At 30.6% G+C, this 16,036-nt stretch overlaps 2 protein-coding genes across 7 annotated transcripts in view; one reads left to right on the forward strand and one right to left on the reverse strand.

The window, feature by feature from the left end:
- Positions 1-16,036, reverse strand: part of LOC140668150 (RING-box protein 2-like) — a 45,850-nt gene that overhangs the window by 21,810 nt on the left and 8,004 nt on the right. The gene's annotated exons all lie outside the window — the stretch shown is intronic.
- Positions 1-16,036, forward strand: part of LOC140668149 (facilitated trehalose transporter Tret1) — a 31,589-nt gene that overhangs the window by 9,057 nt on the left and 6,496 nt on the right. For 2 of the 6 annotated variants that reach the window (XM_072896844.1, XM_072896842.1), the window contains exons 2-3: positions 9,993-10,442; positions 15,299-15,424. In XM_072896844.1, the coding sequence (XP_072752945.1) occupies positions 9,993-10,442; positions 15,299-15,424 (576 nt within the window). Of the gene's footprint in view, positions 1-2,127; positions 2,236-9,992; positions 10,443-13,798; positions 14,291-14,579; positions 14,780-15,298; positions 15,425-16,036 lie in introns of those variants that run through there. The other 4 variants (XM_072896843.1, XM_072896848.1, XM_072896847.1 and 1 more) reach the window with 4 other exon arrangements.

Genomic DNA, 16,036 nt, shown 5'->3' on the forward strand with positions numbered 1-16,036 from the left:
GCAAAAATTATATTTTTTAATTTCCACGTTTCTCACATTCTGTTCATTTTTTTTTACCTATTTTACGATAACAGAGTCATAAATGATAGTTTCTTATGTTTCAAAAAAAAAATTAATGATTGAAAATTATTAAAATATAAAATATTTGTAATCCTGAATTACTGCTAATCTTTTATCAACGAGAAAGTTTGAATTTAAAAAGCTACGTTTCTGAAAAACGGAGTACAAATATTAAAAAATTGCATTTCTTATTATTGACATTTTATATCAGTTCCAATTTCAATATTATAGTGTCAAAGTGTCGAGTAGAAATAAAAAAAAAAAAAAAAAATATATATATATATATTAATAAAACATCGATACTCTCTTTCTCTCCGAATCTCTTTCATCTTCTTCATCTCATACTTTTGTAACGCTGAGAGAAAGCATCAATAAACCATTTTTGACGATGAAAATCCGACTTTGTCATTAACTCTCGAAAACTGCTCGGATCCCGTTCCCGGCGCGGTGCGAGTCGACAGGCAGCCGGCTGTAAAACGTTATCGACTTTCAAACACCTAGCGTTCAATTGCCAACAACTATGCTATCGACCAATATGTACATGCTTGGCGTGGTTCAAGGTAGACAAGAATTAAAATAATGTTATATTATACATCGCAAAACTTTTATTTCTGTATCACACATCTACACGTATGAAATATCAAGGACGACCGGAAAATCCGTAGAAATATATACATGAATCGCGCCGTGGATGATAAAATTGATGGATAAAAAATTTCTCATTTGCATAAACATTCCTTCCGACAAGTTCATTCATTGTCACAAGTGAAAGTCTGTATGCACACTTTAGATCGAAAGACCGAGCGAAAAAAGTGTAGAAAATATGACACATTTAGTTTTCTTTAAAACTATGTATCACGAGTTTGAAGATAATTTCTTGATCGATGTAAAAACAAAGCTTTTCGATAAAACTTTTCTTTTTGATGGTAGACTATAGTTGCAATTTTCTTTCTTTTTTTTTTTTTAATACAAATTTATGATAGTTGGCCTTCGAAGCAGTGCGCATTTTTCTTTAGTCGAATGAGCGGAATTTATAAAAGAGAAAAGATACAATCATAAAACTTGATACTAATTAGCTCTCGAATACCGATGGATAGTTATGTCGACTAAAATTCAATAGTCGTGTTATTACCGACTCGGTTTATACAATGCCCGAACGTATATTCACGTTTACTCTTCCTTGTCGATCTATCGACCCGAAACGTTGAGCGTTTTGCTTGAATGCAAGACGGGTTGCTGCCTCGTAAGGAAGATACGCGAGTACATTTGAATGCATTATTAAGACAATTGCTTGACTAAAAAATCGGAATAAAAAAATTGATTTCATATGAGATTGTAATAACTCGAAATAACTCTTACATAAATGAAATTAATAAATTAAGTAATTGTCACCTTTCGCAATGCATTATAAAAATAGCAATAATCTCGTTAAATGACGATGACATTTTTAAAAAATTATCCATTGATTTAGATATTCTGTTAAAAGAAATACTTATGGAAACATAATAATAATGAATAGAGAGAAATTAATAATAACGCAATAGTTAACAATCATATCTTTAAAAATGAATAGTAGGAAAAGGAAGAAAAGGGAGAGAGAGAGAAAGAAACTAAATAATCCACAAAATAGATATTTCATAAGCTCGATTCATCAATATTTTAATTTCCATTCTAAGTGATGTAAAAAATTTTGCACGTAAAATAATCAAGGATCTCGCATTTTCTGCAAAATAGCGTTTGACGTAGATGATTTTGATTGAGCGCACGAAATATACTAATATAATTTTAAAATATATTCTTTCCCGATATTAGGATCATTTTGCGCAGAGAACATTCATTACACAGCTGCATTGCACTGCGATCTCACGTGCCGCGATTTCACGGATAATAATCTCCGAGTAATAGTAATGAAATGACAGGTATAATAGGATTTGCACGTGTCTAGATTCTAGATAGAGCCGGTCGTATATCGTCGAATAATGACAGGCGAGATATCGCGATTGCACTATTACCACTATCATCTCTCGTTGTTTCTTACCCCGCTCATGTCGCGTGAAATAATATATTTCGGCCAGGAAGACGCGGAAATCGCAGTCGACTTATCTCTACGTTAATTGTCACGGACGCAGCGCTGAAATGCATCAGCAGGAATCACCGCGGGTGTCCACGCTGCCGGTACGTCCACCACTGCTCTAAAATCACTGAAGACGACTTTTTTTGGAATGCTAATCAATACTCACTGCAAAAAGAAAGGGGAGAAGGGCCATTCGTAATCGCGATGAGGAGATCGAGGGAGAAAATAAATGTTCCGATAGTAATCATTTAATTAAATTTTAATCCAATCAACATCGAGTATTGTCTATAGCATTCCTTTAGTTTAATATTAAAAAACATATCGTTAGTTTATAGCTTTTTTGTTACATTCAATTAAAACGAATTTTAGATTGAAATTCTTGGCAAGGAGAGAAAGATCTCGCGTTCGCGCTGATCTCGACACTTGTTGCTCGTTGCATTCGTTTTTTCCTTCGATCTTCTTTAACAAGCTATTTTAGGAGAGAGAACATCGTCAGGTCGAGACACCTTGTACTTGGTCAGAGTGGCGACAATGAACGAGTCTCGGGTGTTTAACACGAATCATGATCTATACGCAAAATTCTAAATTAAAATTGTCGAGATAAAAATGTATTTAATCAAGTTCACAAAGCGTTTAAGCATTATTTATGCTGAACTTTGTAAATCGTGTCAAAGGAGTCTTCGTTTTTAAAAAATTATTTCATGATAATATTCAGATATTCGGACACGTATATAATTAGATTTTTCTCTCATCTTTAAACAATTATTAAAAATTTGTCGCAACAGCTGTTGTTGACAGACATGATTTTACAAAAAAAAAAAAACAAATAATAATTATCGTATAGTTATCACGTATATTAATACTTGAACATTTAGTTTCGAAATATATATATATGCGTTTCGACTGAACGAAGTGACGCAATATACCCTACACAATGCGTAATTTCACAAAGCATGCTGCGTATTTTCGCTCTCACGCTTTACTATTCACGCGACACATGCTCGCGTCGCGGCTGTTATTTGCGTGTCAAAAGATTAAAAAATCGCGAGATCATAATTTCCGGAAAGCAATTGTAAACCTGACAACACATATGATATATACGCGACATAAAATATAATAATAGTTGAATTAAAACTGTTCCATAAATCGTTATCATTATTACTACTATAATTTTTTGAAATATTTGGAATTGATACGCGCAATTTTCCCCATTTCAAATCATGTATTTGGGAAACAGTTATCGCGTTAAATCAGTGGAAAGACATTTATATATACATATTTATAATTTATATTAAATATAAATACATAATAAAATTTAAGATTGCCGGAAAAAATATATGCGTATATCAGATTTAAAATTGATATAAAACTTATTTGACTTTATTTACTAAAAATGACTTTTAGATTAGCATTTAACGCAAATTTGCTTATCTCCGAAAATATACGCAATTGTTACAAGTTTTATCTTCCATTTAAAAAATGGAACGTTAGTTTAAGAATTTATTCAAAAAGTTTAGCACAACCTTGTAAGCGTCTGTTTATATTGAAATTGTTAATAAATATTTTTTATTTCCAAAATCAATTCTAATACCATCGTCCAAAAAATTGCGGTGATAAATTGATCTAGAAATAACAAGATATCGATAATATTCGTTAATAACAAAATTATGCGATTCTGACAATTTTGTGATGAGAATTACACATAAATTCGTGCGATTTTAATATAATAATTTATTTTATTAAAATAATTTCCATTAACTAAAAAATGTTGCCACTACGGATATTATTCTCGCAATTAATTGTACAAGTGTCACGATGATTCTAATAGAGCCTATATTATTAATTCCGAAGATAAGAAGTGCTGTCGCGCGAATATCGCTCAACATTACTCTGTGCCAAGGGGAAGAATGCACATTCGTTACATACCGGGAACAAAACGACGAAGCATCCACTAAGACGAAAATGTACTCTTTGGCAGGCTTCCACGTATCGCAAAAATAGCATCATTTGCACGAGAGATTCCACGTTGGGAAGCACTAAGAATATTTCGCGTGGGCCGCGCAACTGATTTAGAAAGAAAATGAGCGATCTAATTTCGCAAACCGTTGGTAGAGACTTGCATAACACGGTTGAAGATTCGCGTTCAAGGTTATTTCAGAAAATTTTCCGTCTTTAATTATCTAGAAAATTATCTCTGACACTGAACCTGAGAATGCTCATCAGCACCACATAGTCTAGAGAGAAAGTCTCAAAGATAATATCGTCTTTTTTACAACATCTTAAGAATGTTTGCCTGAACGATTTTCCACCAACTGCATGTTAATGTCTGATAAAATAAATTTTTCCATATGCAACTTTTTAGTTGTACGTGTATGCTTCGATGCAATTATTTCTGATTCTGGTTGTATCAATTTGATTTAAAACTTTTAATTCCCACAAACACATACACACACATATAATAAGAAATATAAGAATATTTAATAATAATTAAATATATAAAAACTGAGTGTAATAAATATATGTGCAAATGTGGGTACGATTAAAATATATATTTTATTAGAACAATAAAATCTTTGTTAAACAAAAATTAATTAGCCAGAAATGGAGCAATGACATGTAGATATTTGCGAACACTCGATGTATAATCGACATAGAATCTACGCACGTTTATTTTCAACGCTTTGGAATTTCACGATCTAGCAAATGATCAATTTTTGCAATTCAATTACCATGCTCGCGATTCAATTATATTACGTACTATGTAGTGCGCGCTACGACGTAACAACACATTTCAATAAGTTGCGAAATTCGTTCCTACTAGTTTGTAACGCAGATCAGTCGCTTGATCGCGTGACGAAAATTACATGATAGAACTGCACAGTCGGGACAAAATACATTTTTTTTATTGGTTGCTAAAAAATGAATTTGTAAGAAAATTGTCGCAAATTCAAGCTAATGTTTCCTCCTCCGTAATAACGTGTAGACCTATATTATATCATAAATATTATATATTATAAAATTGTATTATATTTCACAAAAAATAATTTATATTTATATTTTCTTTTTTTCTCTTAATATTTTTCTTTTCGAACAAAAAGAATATAATAGAAGATCTTAATAATGTCATAAAAAATGATTTATTGACTTTTTTCTAGAAAAACGAGAATTTTTTAGCTCATTTTTTTTTTAAATAAAGTTGCAATATGACTTTTGAATATGAAGTTGCAATACTATTATTATACAGAATTTGTTTCGAAACTTCTATTAAACTTTTTGCAGAAATAAATGAATGAAATGCATATATAGACAATTACAGATATTTTCCGTTAACGTATATAATCGAATTAAAAAAAGAATCGGAGATAAAAGTTTTCCTTGTATTGGTACATATAATAGACATTTAATTGATCAATAATTAATTGATAATATTAAGTAACTTCATAATTATGATCTTGACCTTAATTTAAAAATTTGCAAAAATAATTCCTTTTCTCCGATATAATACATTGCTGAAGTTGTGACGCATATTCTTTAAGAGCATTAAGTTTCTTAAAAAACACAATAATCGATCTGAAAGCCTACATTAGACTTTGTAAAATCATTACTTTGTAAAGAAAGCTTAGCTAATATTTGATATGAAAACAACTCCCGAATGGAATTATCCCTTGGTCAACAATTGTCAAAGTCGAGTATGTTTGTTACAATCGAGACAATCGATCGTATAAATGCGTGAGACAATAAAACATGTGCTTAAAAAGGTCACGTAATCAGTATTAACAACTTCGTCTTCAAGGAAAGGATCGTTTATTAATTATATACAGAATATAATTCAATATTACGTTTTTTAAATCATTCGTGTGCACACTTTATTTTAAAAATTTGTCATGATACAAGTGACCTTTGATGTAAAATAGAAGACGGAAATTCCGGACAAACGCGGAAGTTATTTGGATATTTTCATTGTCACGAAAATGAAAGTTTCTCAAGGCATGTTTTCGCGAACGAATATGCCTAGTATTCGAATATATCAAAAACTATAATTTAACGTCAAAGATCAACTATGTTACATTATATGTTGATATAATAATTGGATTATACTTAAACCATCGGCCTCCAAATTTATAGTTTTACAATTCCTTTTTAAAATACTTTTTATTATTTATCTTTTTTTTGCATCAATAAGAAAAAAAATTATTAGATTTTTAGCTAAAAGAATTATCGATTCTTTACACATTTATTATTTGATACGATGTATACACGTATTTTTATAACATTTTTTTCAGACTAACAATGTCTTTTATTAAAGCCGTGAGATATCTCACTAAAAAATTTCACAATCGCAGCTGTTTTATATCAGAATGTCGTACGCTTATCACACGAGAGCACGTCATCGTCATTTCAAGTCTAAAAAGATTTTACAGCAAATTATTGATATTATATAATCACCAGCGCTACAATTCATGATTTTTCGTAAGTCGAGAAAAATGTATATGTCAAAAGTTTTTTCAATAAAAGAGCGCGCGGAACAAAAGTCCACGCATATTAAGCTCAAAAGAGCAAACTAACAGTATTACGTCAAATATCCAGTTTTCCTGCGAGACGTCAGAGTTCATATCATAATCGTACATAATAATGAACTTTACCTCGCATGTAAGAGACACGTGATAATAGCGGGATAAACAGACGATTTTTCGACACAATAGCTACTCCAGCCAGCGTGTCATGTTACGCGCTGAGACAACGAATGATTTATGTTTCAACTCAAGTGACTGTACACAAAATTTCAATTTTTATATTCATTCAACAGCGTTACGCGATACAATGTATCAGCGATAAGCGTCGTAAAATTTAACAGTGCAAATAAAGCTTCGAGTATCTTCATTTAATGCATTGATTGATTTATAAAATGCATTATCGAAAACAAAGTTTCATTGAAAATTGGAGTAGTGTAAAACGAGACAACTTGAAAACAAACTTATGAATAGAGATGTAAATAGAAAAAAAGAAAATGTTTTTTTTCCGTAACATATAGGTTTTTTGTGGAAAAACTTTTCTGTTTTTTTTTATTTCTTTTTACATCTTTGATTATTGTGAGTAGATTTTTCATTATTTTTAAATTTTTTAATGAAAGACTTACCATCACTATTTTAAATGTAGACTGCATTTCAATGGACTATATATAGTTATGTAATTACAATTTTTAATTAAATAAATTCTCCAAAAACGAATCAAAATTGAATGAATTGCTTTCATTATAGATATAAAATAATATAATTTGCAATTTTTAAAAATGTACTTTAGTAATTATTTTTTAATATAAAAAAACTAAAGTTCTTATATTTTTAATTTTTTTTCGAAAGTAATTTTAATGGGTTAATGAGATTTTTGCGATTAAAATAATACTAAACACAATTTTTAGTTAAATAATGCATAATAAATATTTTTCACTGAAAATTATTCGAATTATGTCGTGCAATTTGCTGCAAAAATCTCATTAATTCATTAAAATTACTTTCGAAAAACAAAATTAAGTATAAAAACTTAAGTATAAAAAGTTTTTTTGTTATATTAATAAAAAAAATATAAAGAAAAATATTATTATATTTAACAAAATATAGATATATTTAACAAAATATAGATATATTTAACAAAATAGTAAAAAAAATATTCTTCCAACTGTTTTTCTATTAAATTTTTTAGAAGAAAAAACCAGTTTTCTTTTACATCTCTATTTATGAATTAACATAATGCGATGCTCAATACGAGTACAATTATGGATATAAAAAGAATATTCTATAAAGTATAGTTTTCTTTTATATGTGGAGAAAAAGCACATGTAATCACTTTAATGGATTTTTTCCATAACCTAAAACTAAAAGAAAACAAATTTAAGAAATTTATAAAAGTTATATTGAATCAGCTGATTGATACTTTTAATTTACTAGCAGTCCTAGTTTCTAGTCTTGATACATTTAAATCACTGTCGTAAATTAATGATAACATACCCTGACCTAAAATTTAATTATCGCTCGATCGATACTAGAAGACCTCGGTAGAATTCACTTTTACCTGAATTAAAGATAATCTCATTAAAAAAATAAATATATTAGAAAGAAGTAAATGTATAGAAATAGAGAGAGAAAGAGAAAGAAAGAGAGAGAGAGAGAGAGAGAGAATAAAACAAATTTTTTGTAGAATAAAAAATTTAAAATATATAAAATACATATCAAAAATTTAAAATATATAAAAATACGTATAAAAAATAGAGAGAAAAAGAGATGAGTGAAACAAATTTTGTGTGGAATCCGAAATATTAGAAAACTAATTTTTTTTAAGAATACGCATGGAAGTTTATCTCGAGGCATGATTTGATTATGTTATACATTATCTTGAAACATGATTATTTTGATCAAGACGGCCTTTTCTTGCCACGTAATTCGCGTAAATTCTGAAGAAGAGAAAACACATTGGCAAAAGCAGCGTAACTCTAACTTAGGTTCAAGACGGGTTATCGGGTCTCAGGGGTAAAAAGTCATCTAATCTCCGAGCGAACATCACATACCATTTGCTGTGTCACTTGCTTTTCGTCATTGGTTCATTTGATATATATATATATATATATATATATATATATATATAATCGTTATAACGTTCTTTTCGTTTCTTTCCCGCTCTGTCTGTTTACGTCCGTTAATCGCCCTCTGTTTTCTCCTGCGTATGATTTTGCTCTCTCTCTCTCTCTCTCTCTCTCTCTCTCTCTCTCTCTCTCTCTCTCTGACGTACTCCCAACGCAATTCCTGATAATCGAAAGCGGTATAAATAGTCCGATTTCATGTTTCATCCCTTTGAGTGAACAGTGAAGAAGGAAACAAACCGAGGCTTCTTCCTTGACGATTGGTAACGCGACTTTATCCGCCTTATACTTGTTTTCGTCTTTCGCGTCCTCTCGTGACTCTCGTATCCTCTCTTTTTCGTATTTAGTGCATATTTTAAGTGTATATTTTCATCGGCATTTCATCGAACTTCTTTCGCTGATCCTTCTACGGATTTTACCTTTGATAAGATCTCTCTCTCTCTCTCGCGAAAGTAATCAGTGATTTTAGAAATTTCCAAGTGATTTCTGTGAGAAACGATAACGAACCGTGTGTCGAGAAAGATGAAACTCCTTAGAAGCTCGAAGAAATTCTTTAACATTAGCAAATTTTTTATATTAATTTCTTTTGATAAAAATTGTTCTAAAGAATGCAGTCTCTAAATATTTTTTTGGCATCCGATATATTACAATAAATATTTTATGTATGTAATATTAAAAAAAAAAAAAAAAATTTCTGATGCTATCGTGAAGAAAAATGTGCGTTTTTTTTTAGCAAAAATAACTTGAATTATACTGTGCATATATTTTTCAATTTTCTATTTTCTATAATTATTTATATTTATTTTTTATAGTGCACAGTGTTCTCTTTGTTTATCTTCTTTGTCAGTAGATTGTTTATACTATACACGGAATCTTATCGCAAAGAGGAGCAAACAGTCCAAGACCAGTTGCGTCCAGTTTGGCCCCCTTCTTCCGGTTGTCTCTGGTTCTAACCCGCATATCTTTTTTTACATTATCTTTTTTAAACTACTCTCCAAATACATATTTCACGAAAAATTAGAAAGTAAACAAGAAAAAATGCTCTCTTGATCACGATCAATTTTAATAATTTATTCACAAAAATGATAAAGATTTCCAGCTAAGTTTCCCGCACGTTCATATTTTTTTCTTTCAACTGTGAATAAACGTCGATATTTTTATCAATTTTTGAAAATGTGAGGTTTTTTCAACATCTTATTGAAAGACTGATAACTCTGGTTGCAGGAGCGCAGCGTTTTACCCAAGTACAACACAAGGGTATCCCCGGTCATCAGACCAACACCATCAAGTCCTGGGTCTGCCCTGGACTGCTCGTCCAACACCACTCTCGTGACGAACGCCAGCCCCTTCAACAGCCAAACCGCCCTTATCACCGAAAAGAAGTACTTCACCGGCGACACCTCTACAAACCACTACTATGCTGAGAACCTGAGGAATAATCATCAGAAAACCCTAAGCAGGTCGCGGATCTACAATCCGCTCGACAAAAACCAGGACGTCGATTACAAGCAGCTCGATCCGTTGTTGCCGAGCGAGCAGAGTCCAAGCACCAAGATCCTCATGGATTCCCAAGAGATAATAAAACCGCCGAAGGACGCGCAGGAGCCTACCAAACGAATACCGTCCATGGAATATCAGGAGAGTACCAAGTCCTGGATGCGATATGCCACCCAGGTAAGTTCTATCTACTCTTTATTTTTTTGCATATTTTACGTGGAATCTGTATTTTTTTACACATCAATTCTTTGATCAATTTAAAGCGATTATTATAGATTTAAAAGCGAAAAGAACAAATATTTTTTTCTTATCATTACGTTACATCATTTATTTCGGAAATTTATTTTGAAATAACTTATTTTGACATTGTTTATTTCATTGACTTTGTTTTGAAATATAATATTCAATTGATAAGACACAGAATGTTATTGATATGAGAAACTTTAATTGATACTCAACGAAAATAAAAAATTGCAAGTTACTCAAACCATTTAACTTGTAAAATAATTATTTTGATTCAGTTATTTAATTTACGAGTCAATTGCAATTAATGATTAAATAGCTATTTGATATATCTGACAATGAGTATTGCAAAGTGTGATGTAAATTATTGTTTCCAATATCTTATCGGTTAAAGTTTTTACGTTTAATTATTATTTTTCTGGATGACATTGGAACGGCAGTCATGGAATAAATAAAAATGTACGAAACAAATAAATAAAATTCGTATATATATTTGTACCTATAATATTACACAAAACTAATCAGGGACTTCAATGAAAAACAGCTATAAATCAAGATTTTATCAAAATTTAATTTACACTGTAAACATTATATAGTTTCGAGTTAAATGACGTCAAATTGTGCTATTGGTTAATTATAGGTAATAATCAATAACACGTGAGAATTTTGTACATGTTCTTTGCACGTCATGATAATCTGTATATGTTCATTATTAAAAAGTTAATAGAATTAATTTAATATTTCAAATATTTATTCCTTTCATACAATCTCGCAACGCTATTAACTTTATAATGAATATGAGTATCGTGGCTTAATAGCGCTTGTTGATCAAAAGACTTCTGTATCTTTCTTTTGCCTTTTGATAATCTTGAGAGTAAAATACTAAATGATGTATTTAGGAGATAGCAGAATCGTCTGTATTACCGACCAAAATCTAATGTAACGTTAATAATGTATTTGCTTAATATATAAGTTTTGCAGTTTACACACACAAAATAAGATTACCACTTAGGAATTGCATGACGGAATATTTGTGAATTTTTAGAAATAAGCCTAGTAAAAAATATTTTCACTTGGAAAGTTTTTCAGATACTTGATGAAATGTTTGCTTACTAAGCTTCTAAGCTCATTTCTACAAGTTCACAAATATTCCTTCATGCAATTCCTAAGTGAAAATCTGTCTTATTTTGTATAAACTGCAAAACTTTTATATTAAGCAATTATATTGTTAGGTTAAATTTGAATAATGCAAATGTCTTTAAAGTCCTTTTAAAGTTGCGCCAGTCCTACAGTAGTACGACCATGCGTGCAGTCCGTCAGATGCCCTGATATTGATGCTCCTGATATTTATTTTATGAAAATCGCATTATTGCAATATATAATACACTATACTACTGTTAATAATTGTAGTAATTTTAGTAATAATAAAGCTTGTAATTTTATTTAAAGAAATCTCGACAATCAATAAATAAAAAATTAAATTAACATCTATATGAAAATGTGGAAATTATATCTTCTTTTTGTTTTAATAAATTATAATAAGTAAGATGACTTACAAAATTTCTATTTAGACTGAAAAAAATTATTATTAATAAATTAAAATTACCATTATAATAAAAAATTAAATAACTCCTAAAATTATTATTTAATAATTAATAAATAATATGCTTAAAGAAGTAAACAAAATATTGCTTGTTACATTACAACATAATTTCTTATTAATTTGTTATTGAAATTGAGTATTAATTTATTGAACAAAATTTAATATATTTTTCCAAAAGGCAATTTCAGAAATATTTAGGATTCTTATAAAAAAAGAAATAAATTCTGGCGTAAAATTTCCAAAAAAAAACAGAGTATTCAAAATTTTAATATATTTAGGAATAAAAACATCAACTTCTTTTCGCGTTAAGCAAGTATGCTCCATTAATATGTGTCCGATCTGCACGTATGTTACGTGAACACGAAACATGAACAATCGCGCGCGAGAACAAGAGACGTATAAATTGAGAGCAGATGCAGCCCTACAATATTGCACGGTGTTGCATAACGCAACAAAGTAGAGACTATTTTTCTTATATGTTTGCGTGCGACATTCATGGCCGGCGGTTCCATGGGCGCCGCCAGAATTTCTCAATTGCATTATTATCGAATTATCACATTACGCGAACATAAATTTCAATTTATTATCAACTAACTGTGTACGCCGCAATTAAATGAAATAGAGATCTCATATATTGTAAGATGTCACGTGTATTGTGATAATAAAAAAATTTTACCGCCTATTACATATATAATCAAAATAATCAAGATATTCATTAAAAATATAGTGATCTCTTGTCCCTGTTGCATTCAATTACAATTATATTCAGTTCTTCGACTATTCTCTGCAGGAAATAAATTTTTGAAATATAAACACTTTGAAAAATTGGGTTATTTATACCCAATAAAAATAAAATTTTATATTTATAGCTCTCTGTAAAACAAATGACATTATTTAAAAATGACAAAGAAAATTATTCTAATAAAATAGTAGTCTACGCCGCGAAACATTTATGTAAGAATATATCTTTTTGTTAACAAATGTGCGCAATTGTATTCTCGCAAAAGGCACATGTGGTTAAAATATACCGTCAGTTCTCTTAAAAAGACTTAATGCGCCGCTACCAACGTGAATATTACGTATTAGTATTAATTATATGAATAATCGAGATAAAATAAAACAATATGATGTGTCTAAATTCATACATAAAGAGAAAGCACGACATTTGATAAAAAATAATTTCCGCCGCTCGATATTTATCCATGGTATAAAAATTGAAAAAGTTATTTAATTTAATTCATAAAATATATCTGTCTCTAAAGATTTGTGTTTCCAAAAGTTTTGTGTAAACTCGCTAGAATGCTCATGCATTTTGATCTAAACGATTATTATATAGTGTGTTTTGGAATTTTAGACTAAAGAAATTCGCAGCACAAAGGACGAATAAAAATAAAAAAATATAAAAAAAAAGAATAATTAAATGGCCAAATATGAATAACATAACGTTTTTGTTATCACATCAAATGAATAATAAAATATTCGAGTCACTGTTGATGCATAACAATATAAAATATATATAAATTGTTTTTATTATTTCTAATATATTTTATATGCTTATTTTATTTTTAATATTTTATAATTTAATATTTTATAATTTATCTTATAAAAACAAGATATTCTCTTTCTTCATTGTGTTGCGAAATGCACGACCTATTTTCTCGAGTTCTTCGAAATTGCTAAAAAGTGTAGTTAAACAATATAATGTTTTCTTACAAAAACAAGAAAATTCTTCTTTTATCACATTTTTCGTATTGCATGAAACGCATCAAAAATATAATTAGGCAAAAATATACGTAATAAGTTTTTCCTCCCCTTCTCTCTTTCTTCAATTTTCTGTTTGAAATTGAAGACGCGTATCGCTTCGAAGGTACAAAGTTGATACGATCATTATATTACGAAGTAGTATAGTGATTCTGCGAAAGAGACGGATCGCGCGAGAGGAAGGGATAGCCCCAGCCCCCCAGCATCGTTCTCTATATAAGACGGAAACCGACCCAGTGGATCGGTCGACGAGTGTCAATAGCTTATATTATACCGTGACATCGAAAAAAAAAAAAAAAAACTTCTATTGTATCAGTGCGGATCAACGGTAACCTGGATCGCGTTCGGATTAAGTCGTATATCGATATCAAAGTCGCGCGATCGCTCCGATCGCGAGTTTTCCTCGCGCGGATCGAAAGTAAGCTTCTCGTCTCTCATCCCGACTCATCGGTTGATCCTCGCAGGATTAAATTTGATCGCTCGATTTTTTTTTTCACGCGATCGCGTTTTTGTTCGAATTTCTTCGCAAGTGATCAAACGATCAGCTGATTGTCAATTCTCGCGTCACAATTAGCGAGGATCGTTACCGTTTGTTTCGCGTAACGATGACAACACTGCGATTCTGTAACTTTTAACGACAATGTCGCTGTCATTGCGTATTTATTTTGACATGTCAACGATAACGATATCGTTATTAAAAATTGCAGAATCGCAGAACCTCGTTGATCGAAACAGAAAAAAATCGAATTTTTGATATTCGAACATGTAAACAGTTTCTCAATAGGTTTCCCTTGTTGCCTCGATCTTTAATCTATCCGCGATCATGAAGATCCTCCTGCGAGCGGACACCCATGTAAACATCGAGGTACCGGAAAACGCGCCGGTAGCAAAATGCACGTTTACTCAGGTATAAAAGGCCCATCGATATTATTCATTTAGATTGTCTTTAGATTAGTAAAATAATGATCAATATATGTTAGTACGAGAATTGTGAAAATAAGATAGCATTTTCTACATGATTGTAAATCATGCACCGAAAACTTTCTTTGGTGCGATGTCAATGACACAAATGGTGCAATTGATCGAATATCGATTAAATTAATGCATTCGATCTCGATTCTAGGATGCCTCAAAATAGATTTTCAATAAACAAAGTACATATAATCGTACAGAAAAATACATTTAACAAATAATGTCTATAATTCGTGTGTAGGTGTATATATTATAAAATTATAATTATAAAAAATTATCAGTAAAAAATTATAAGTGCTTTTAGCTGCGAGATTCTACAGAATTTTTAAATTAAATTTACTTTGAAACGATCTCCAAGTTTTTAAATTATTTATAAAAAAATGTATGTCTAAAGAGTGAAATTTCACGTCTAATCCTTCGCAGGTTTCATAATGTTTTCCATATTTGTTTCCAGATATTGGCTGCGTTATCGGTATCGCTGGGTTCTATGCAGATCGGTTATTCAAGTTCGTATACATCACCAGCGCTGGTATCTATGCGCGACAATACCACGACGAGCTTCGAAGTTACCACACAAATGGTAAGTACGACATGTTTCGAGATATCCAGCTCGAACTCTTACCTCTTGTTCGAAATTCGCGTCGAAGAAAATTATCGCGCGCGAAATCGTCGTATTTATTAATCACGCGTCCCGCGTCATTCGCGACTCTATAGGGTTTAATAATCATGTTTGCGAAGACCTTTGTGCACGTATCTTCGGCGAGCATTCTTTACAAACGTGCTCGAATAATAACATCGTCGTGTCTCGAATATTCTGACGCAAAAATTCGAATCTTATTGTCAAATGCGGAGCACAAAGGTTACGAAATTCGATTTCGGGCAAGTTTGTTTTTCAACATCCACTGTGTCAATTGTATTGGGCTTATTTAAGATAGCGTATTCGCGATTCTCATATCTTTTCGAGGAATTTTAAAACTAAAATTAATTAGAATTTTTTTTTTTTTAAATTGGATATTTATTGCATGTTTAATATTCATTTGCATCATGAAGTAAATTTATAATAATACTCAAGTCGAGCTTACTATTTTAATTGCCGATTAAAGATATGTGCACGTAACATATTCTTTTCCTTTACATCTAAATCACATATGTTCCAAAGTATCATATAGTGTATCGCATTTTAAATCGATTG

Source organism: Anoplolepis gracilipes, chromosome 7, assembly GCF_047496725.1.
Source record: "Anoplolepis gracilipes chromosome 7, ASM4749672v1, whole genome shotgun sequence".
NCBI classification, from domain to species: domain Eukaryota; kingdom Metazoa; phylum Arthropoda; class Insecta; order Hymenoptera; family Formicidae; genus Anoplolepis; species Anoplolepis gracilipes.